We start from the raw sequence: 8838 nt of genomic DNA on the forward strand, positions 1-8838 counted from the left end.
TGTTAGTTATCTAGTCAAGTGAAGTCAGTTTTATTTGTATAGCCCAATATCACAAATTGGCCTCAGTGGGATTTACAGCAACACAACATCCTGTCCTTAGACCTTCGCATTGGATAAGGAGCGACTCCATAAAAAAAAAAAAAACCTTTAACAGGGAGAAAAAATAGGAACACACCTCAGGGAGAGCAACAGAGGAGGGATCTCTCTCCCAAGGCGGACAACGTGCAATGGATGTTGTTTGTACAGAATAAAACACAATTTACAGAATGAAAATGGAGTTATTAGATAAGTCATCTGGCGACTTACCTGCTGATTTATATTTTTTACCTACTACATACCTTCCCTATAACAGCTATAGTTATATAAACATTCCAGCTATAGCTGGTTGATTAGTTGACTTTTTGATTTGATTGCCCATCTGTTTATGTTACCGCGCTGTCCACGGTCCTGATAGCTTTCTCTCTGCCCTCTACTTTCCCAACACAATAGCCTAAGTAACTCATTCAAATGTAAAATCCATCACATTGTTGGTAGAATATATATATACTATAAGCCTAGTGTGTGTGTGTGTGTGTGTGTGTGTGTGTGTGTGTGTGTGTGTGTGTGTGTGTGTGTGTGTGTGTGCATGCTTCATAACTTGTAACTAGTGTGCAGTAGGGCCCATCTTTACTACCTTACGCCACTGGCTGCAAGTCATCCACTAAATCAGTGTATGCGACTGTGGACTCAGGCATACAGTCAGTGTGCTGTTGGGTTGATGTGTTATTGGTGTACAGCCTACAAAATTCATAGCCTAAAGTCATACATGCTTGCTTTCAGCACATTTTCTTTTGAATGAAAATGCATACATCACCTCTAGAAATGACAAATTCTATAGTGACTTCTGATGACTGACGTCCTCTGGAGATCATACAGTATAATGTCTTAAATTTTCTTAAAATGATGGGCAAATAATTCATACTAAGGCGAGTCTTGTATAAAATGTTGCGTGTTTTTCCAGATAACCATGTCATTCCAGTAAATATGATGCTGTCAGAATACCATAATGCACAATATTATTAATTACATTCTATTAATGCTGTAATTAGTATTTTTATGGTTAATTATTTGGTTGCTTCCCTAAGTGTGCAGAATTCATTTTACATTAGTTTCTGTTCGTAATTATACTATAATGCTAAGTTGCGTACTTGACCAGAATATCAGTACTTTAATGACACTTGATCCTAGTTTTGGTGTAGCTACTGAGCTTTTGACCTGCAGTTCATCACAAGTTAGTAGATACTTTGCTGAGCAGTTTAGGTCTCCCTGCAAGTGGTCATTCACCCGCTGTAGATACGTTTTACTTTGTAACATCACATCTATTTACGTATAACCCATGGCTGATTAATAGAGTAATGTCACTGCAGTATGAATGTAATGTAACTATAAATGAGTCATTATTGCTCCTCTTTCCATACTTGCTGTCTAACTATACCCAATAACTACTAGAGATTAGCCTCTAATTTACATTGCAACATTTGTATTTGTACACTATTGCTTTTTAATCAATAACTACTATCTAATTATACCACAAACTACTTACAGTCATTCTAATTTATCTCTAATAGACAGGCTGGAAGATAAAGCCTTACCATAAATAAATAATACAAAATACTGAAACAGGACCATAGGATCTTTAAGTTGCCGCTCAGTTCAAACAGAATATTAATATCAGTCCACAATGAACATAGAGCATTTACAAAGCCTACTTTAGGGGAAATACATTTTAGGTTGGGCGGCAGGAGGGGACACACCCTGGACAGGCTGCCCAATGACTGCTGGGATAGGCTGTAGCATCCCGCGACCCTGAGAGCAGGATAAGCGGTTTGGATAATGGATGGATGGATGGACATTTTAGGTTTCTGACAGTATCTCCATCAGCGGCAATTCGATGGAAGGAAATCTAAACCATAATTTACTGTTCTAATTATTTTTAGTAGTATTATTAGATGTTAGAACTTTGTTTCCATGTTGAATATATGACACCAGAGCTGAGATCAGTGTCAGAGTCTAAACAGAAACAGGCTTAAGCTGGATTAAATATCTGCATCTGCAAGTGTGTGCAATGTGTGGTTGTGTGTATTATGTCAGCTCTGTTGTCCCTGCTACTTTCACGTTGATGTCACGCTACCACAAAAGTGCTCAAGGAATCAGCACTGGTATGTCCCTTCGCCCCGTGGACATGGTTGCTGTTTAGATTTTCTAGGCTTTGTGAGACAGTCACCCAGAAACCCCTTTTCTGCCTTTTTCATGTGGACAATTACACACACCTTCGAGGAAGCATGTACCAGCCTCCATGTCTATGGTTGTACTTTCAGACCATCTTTGCCCAACAGGGTCCTTCATGGGCTACCAGGAATTCCTCGGAGAGAGTGACATGCTTGTACTGCCACTGTTTAAGGTGTAATTAATGAAAATTGGAGATTAAACATTTTAGCTATAAAATGACAGCTGGGTTTTTGTGATGATCTGTGTTGTATTGTCCATGGCATAGTTTGTGAAGGCCCTTGGCGTTGCATCTACAATCCTTTTGTCCTTGTTATGTGTCTGAATATGCTCTTAAATGGTAAATAATCAACATCCTCCAGCGCCAATGTCAAGATAAATTTGTGTTAACTTATATACAAGGCAGCTAGGTGGTTGTGATTGTCTCCGTTTAGGCCAGTGCCTCTTTGTATGTCCTGTGTAAGTCTCACAGTTGCATGTCGTTACTCTTCTCACACTGTTTGCGTGCACTTTAATCGTTCAGGCTTTAATTGCACAGCGACAAGCTGTCAAGCTGGGCTTTTAATCACTGCTCACTGAATGCCACCAGCATTATTATGTGTATTAATGAATGAATTTGAGACTATGAGAGCTAACAAGGTTCTCTGAGCTTAATGGGTCTTCTACATCGTTGGGCCTTTAAGTGTTACTGACGGGAGACAATGAGAAAGGGTTGTTTACCTTTAGGCGTAGTTACTAAAGGTTTAACCCTACTTGTAACAGTTGAATTTCATATTCAAAATTAATCCGTAGTGCTTTTTGCTAGGTCCTGTTTTTCATACATGTCTGTATATTTTATGTGGCTCTGTTACTTATGTTTCAGTGCAAATGTTGCCAAGACAAATTTCTGTATATTTACTCTTCTCTCTCTCTCCCTCTGTCTTTCTCTCCTGTATCCAGGCTACGTGTTTTGTATGCTCCACCGGCTCCCGGAGCAACATGACTGTCTGTTTGACCACTTGGGCCGTGGTCGCCAGGAGGCCGTCCTCAAGATGGTCAAATTGGACCGCAAGGTGGGCCGCTCCTGCCAACGGATCGGGGAAGAATGCTCTTAAACCATCGTGCCAGCATGCCACCATTTCCCAAAAGGTATCAAGGTGTTAAGATGGTGCCTTGGCGCTATTAAGGATAGGGTTTTTGTTTTTCCAACTCCCAGGATTTGTTGCAGGCTTTTTGGACTGGCCTCCACTTGTTTGTTTCTATGGATGAAGACTTTTTACTTTCCCTTCGCCTGCATTGTGTTATGCTTCTGTTGTCCTGATCTTATGCCTACTGCTAAGAAGCTTTTTTGGGGAAATCTGGCTGACTCTTTGAAGAACAATAACGAGGAGGAGAGGAAATATGTGCTTTGTAAGCCCCCACCTTGTTTTTTGCAAGTTTCCTTATGAACAGGAATGACAGGAGGAAGAGGACAAATAAAAAGATGGAGAGGTCGAGGAGAAATGCAATGATTTGTACAAACTTTTTTCCTGCAAGCCTGTTTGAGACTATGCTCTTTACCTCAAGAAACAAGACCAAGAATGAAAAGGGGGGGGGGGGATAATTGAGCTTTGTTAACACTTTTGTCCCGGCGTTGTTTGTACACCATACTCTTTACCTCAAAAGCAGACAGAACTGCTAAGTATTCTGCGCCAAGCATGGGACTTGTAAAGCGCAACCAGCTAGCCAGCCTCACCTTACGTCAGTGTCTTACCCCCTTGGCCACCCATCACGCTTAACCCTAACCTCTTTTACACACTCACACACTGCTCACATACACCCTCTCAGGTTAGGGCAATATACCCTTCTAGCCATCTTTAGCCAACATTCTCCCACCCTCCCACTCCCATCCTCCTGTTTTTCTCCACAGGACAATAGGACATTGCCATCCTCCTACTTGCTCTTTGTCTTAAAATAAAATTGATGGTGTTTCAGCCCCACTGAGAAGCACACAGTGGACAGAACTAAGGAAAAGATGCAGGATGAAGTTGGGATGACAAGTTCAAGACTGAGGTTGTGAGCCAAAATAAAACACAGCTTTGCAAGTACATGCGAGTGTGCCGCAGTCTACCGAGGTGTACCGCAGGCCCTAGGTTTTTCCCTTTTTTTTTTCTACTATGGGGCCACAGTGCCTAAGCTGCAGATGACTTTTGTCTTGTTGGAAACGATGAACTGGTCTTCCTTCTATTGGGTACAGATTTGTCTTAAATCCTTTCACTCGCTCTCCCAGCCTCCTACCCATCCTCACTCCTTCACACCCTTTTGGTGACATTTGGATCAACAGGTGTTCGAAAAGTACAGATTTCACAATGACAGAAAGTCAACACGGACACTTAAAATGTGCTTTCGGAATTTGATTGAACCTGGCATATCTGGATTGAAAGCACCCACAAAAGACACACGTGCACGTGGGCTTACTTAAGCAAACACTTTCAATATTTTGTTGTATGTTGTTCACTCGTTGTGTGCATTGAGCACAATCCAGTGTCTGGATTCTGCAGAATGCCACTCAGAAGTTCCTATTTGGGACGGTGATGGTTGTTGTTGTTGTTCAGGTCTTTCTAATAACTATTCATAATGTCTTAATCAAAGAATTCTTTTCCTGTCAGCCCGCCCCTTTTTGGAAGTGATTTTGTGACTCTGGCCACTTGAAGCCTATGCTATCGTCTAAACAAGACTCCATCCTTATCCTTATCTAAGCATCATCTGTCTCTTTCCCTCCCTTCCTCCTCTGTTCCTTTCACCATCTTGTAATTTCTCTCCCGCATGTGCAATCTTGCATCCCTCTCATCCTGCTTTTTCTTTCTCTTTCATCTTTCCACCTTATTGATAATTTTTCTTCCTTTGTCCAGCCCCCTCCCTTCCTTCCTTCATGTCTCCTAGCAAACGATGGATGTGTTTGTAGATGTGGCTTGCGTTAGCTGAGTGCTTACAGTTGGTATCTGTGCATTAATACTTATGATTTCTCAAATTTTTGTGTTTTGGTGAGCTGTGAAAAGAGCGGAAAGAAACGGAATGATGAAAAAGTATTTTGATCCTCATTTAACCTCTTTTTGGGTTCAGATTTACTTACACTTTAGCATAGAGAGCAACATATTTTTTTTCAGTTGTAATGTGTTAATCACAGGAAGATGAAGATGGAAAATTCTGTATTTTTCTTTGTTGTCTTATTGCTCCCACTTAACACCTTATTTCTTTTGTTGAGAGAGAATAAACTGGATTAGACAAAGTGTAAACATCTCCTGTTGTGTTTATTGGCATGATGAATGAAGGGATGAATGGATGGTTTAGAAGAGGGAGGAAAGAAGGGATGGTGTGTTTGTATCACTAGATAGGCTGACTCAATTGTTTTCTTTAAATTAATAGTTAGGTTTTTGTTTTTTCTTGTTTTGTTTTTTTTCCCCCCCTTTTCTCCCCAATTGTATCCGGCCAATTACCCCACTCTTCCGTGCCATCCCGGTCACTGCTCCACCAAATCTGCTGATCCGGGGAGGGCTGCAGACTACCACATGCCTCCTCCGATACATGTGGAGTCGCCAGCCACTTCTTTTCACCTGACAGTGAGGAGTTTCACCAGGAGGACATAGAGCATGGGAGGATCACACTATTTCCCCCAATCCAATCCCCCAAACAGGCGCCGCAACCGACCAGAGGAGGCGCTAGTGCAGTGACCAGGATACCCACCCACATCCAGCTTCCCACCCACAGACACGGCCAATTGTTTCTGTAGGGATGCCTGACCAAGCCGGAGGTACACTCCAGATTCAGTTTTAATATTACATTGCACTGGCACTCTGTACAGGAAGATGTTTGAGAATAGAACAGTAAACATTTACTTACACCAGTCATTCATTTAGGATAGTGTTAATGTGTGTACATGTTGGTGTTGGGTCAAGAGGAGTGTCTTTTTTGACATTTGTGTGAAAATGAGTCATGCTGGCTGGCTGGCTGCCGTGTTGGTTTTCACACTGTGCCAGTTTTTTCCCTTTTTTTAATTGTGATGTAAACCTCTGTTTACTGTTCACAAAAGGCCTCTAAAATGCTACACCCATTTTCTTAACAAAACTGTTTTTGTATACTCGTATGGGTGTTGTACTTGCAAATGGAGAATTTATAATAGCCGAAGAGGAGGAGGTTTCTAATGGCAGTGATGAGTCTTGTGGGCTGGCTGCACTAATTGGTGTTGTGAACAAAGGTAAACATATGTAGCTATGACCAAAAAGGTGTTTTCAAACTCTGCTGAGGCTGGCCGATTGCCAGTCTGGGCTAAATCCCACCCTCCACTTTGGCCAAAACAGAGGCAGAAATATGAAAAGATGTTTCTCCTCACTAGTAGCTAGTTACCCTATCACCATCTTTCTCTTTCTCATTAGTCAAAAGCAGTGCTGTAAGAGCAGCTTCACATTTACCGTAATCACATCTTGTCACTCTGAAAGATTTGAAGAGAACTTTTGGCAGTACGTCCTACTTGTTTTGCACAGTCACTTCACTCAAAAATAACACCAAGTGTATTCGTGTTTGCTTTTGACTTATTTTACCCCGTCGTCCATTTCTCTGTCACATTTCTCTGATTAAATGTTTTTGTGCCATTTTTTCAGTTGTTATCCTTTCTCTCACAGTTTTGTTTTCTTTTCAATCACATTGTCTGGCTCTCTCTCTGGCTCTCTTGGACTCACACACTTCTCTCCTTTTTCTCCTTGATCATGTTTTCATGATGAGTTCACAGTAAAGCATCGTTAGGACCTAAAGGCATGATGCTAACATGCCCTGTTGACAGAATGAAACCTGTTGCAGCATCAGGTTGCTTGAGCAGTTGTGAGGGTTTACCAGGACACATACACATACATACATAAATAATGAACACAAGTTCTATTTTTTTCCCATGGATTTTCTAGTTTCCTGTTTTTCATTGATATTTCTCTTACCTTTTTGATCCATACACAAACACACACCGCAATGTTTTTTTAAAACTCTTTTTAAGGTGCCATCATGTTTTTTGAAGACGATTTTTGAATGCATTACTGCTCATCCCCCTCGTCCATTTTAACTTTTTTTCCCTAATGTTTTGATCACATCCCAATAAACAACAGGATAAAGCTCAGTGCTAGCACTGGGCAGTAGTACAGAGCATGGTATCTAATTGCTGGAGGCTTACTGGTTTTGCGAGGGATTTGGGGGATAAGGTGATACGATGGATGGTTACTAATCTGCTTACAGCTGAAGAAGATGAGACCCTGTCCTTCTTATTGCCTTAATTGGCTAATGTAATGTATATGCACCACTCCTGTATTGGATATTGCCTCATTTAGAGCTTCCTAGATGCGCTCTCGCTCTCTCTCTCTCTCTCTCTCTGTCTCCCTCTCTCTCTCTCTCTCTCTCTCTCTCTCTCTCTCTCTCTCTCTCTCTCTCTCTCTCTCTCTCTCTCTCTCTCTCTCTCTCTCTCTCTCTCTCTCTCTCTCTCTCTCTCTCTCTCTCTCATCTGTCTCCCTAACTTATAGTTTGTTTCGGGCCTGTATTTTTTAAAATCTTTTTTTCATACACAACACTAAGAACTAGGACAAAGATGAATAAAGAGCAAGGGGAAGAGGGTTCTCAGGTATTGAACTGCGAATAAATGCCTCTGTGTGTACAGCAAATTCAATGTGATCATGTTGGATCAGTTTCCTCGTCAAATGTAATAATACAGCTGACTATTAGCCAGTCAGTACTGGTGGTATCACCCAAGCATTTTGCCGAATCCCTTATTAGATTTACTGAGTCATTATTGGTACAAATAATAATACATTTACATCTCAGATGCAATGCACTGTATAAAATGCAGTCCATTTTCCATTTACTTAAGCACAGATGGTGGTGTACGTATATAGTGAACCAATAACAAAGTTGTGACACAGCAGCCTGAAATGAATGAGATCTTATAAGGGCCAATTGCATCCCTCAGTAAAAGATATCTTGCACGATGATTAACATAGAGAAAATACCAAATGCCTAGCCTAAGGTTTCCCACAAATACACAGATTAAAATGACGTCCCATATGTAGTTTGAAATTCACATGTAAACTGCAATTTCGGTCATTTTGGCACACGCAAGAAGAAATCATTCAATTACATGGGGAAGTCAGGGAGGGTTACAGTTATGAAGTTGTAGACAGCAAGGGGGATTTAAATAAGATAGATATATATTTAAAATAGCTATGATAGGTTCCTAGTGGAATGCGACGTGCAGCTGCCCCCCTCCAAAAAAGAAGAAAACTCTATGCTTCTATATGGTAATGGACTTCATTTTTATAGCGCTTTTCTAGTCTACCGACCACTCAAAGTGCTTTACAATGTATGCATCACATATTCATACACTGATGGTGGAGGCTGCCATGCAAGGTGCAAACCTGCTCATCAGGAGCAGTTAAGGGTTCATTGTCTTGCTCAAGGACAATTCGACAGGCTGTCCGCAGGAGCCGGGGATCGAACAAGCGACCTTCTGGTTGCTAGATGACCCGCTCTACCTCTGAGCCATGCTACCCCTCTTGTAGACAACTATTGTAAGAGACCACTAGA

General features: G+C 41.2%; 1 protein-coding gene across 1 annotated transcript in view; it reads left to right on the forward strand.

The window, feature by feature from the left end:
* LOC130111603 (AN1-type zinc finger protein 3-like) overlaps positions 1–5507 on the forward strand; it is a 72575-nt gene extending 67068 nt beyond the window's left edge. Inside the window, exon 6 of the mRNA XM_056278835.1 lies at positions 3205–5507. Within this exon, the coding sequence (XP_056134810.1) occupies positions 3205–3359 (155 nt within the window). The 3' untranslated portion in view covers positions 3360–5507. The remainder of the gene's footprint in view (positions 1–3204) is intronic.
* Positions 5508–8838: the final 3331 nt, after the last annotated feature.

This window comes from Lampris incognitus, chromosome 4, assembly GCF_029633865.1.
Source record: "Lampris incognitus isolate fLamInc1 chromosome 4, fLamInc1.hap2, whole genome shotgun sequence".
Lineage (NCBI taxonomy): Eukaryota > Metazoa > Chordata > Actinopteri > Lampriformes > Lampridae > Lampris > Lampris incognitus.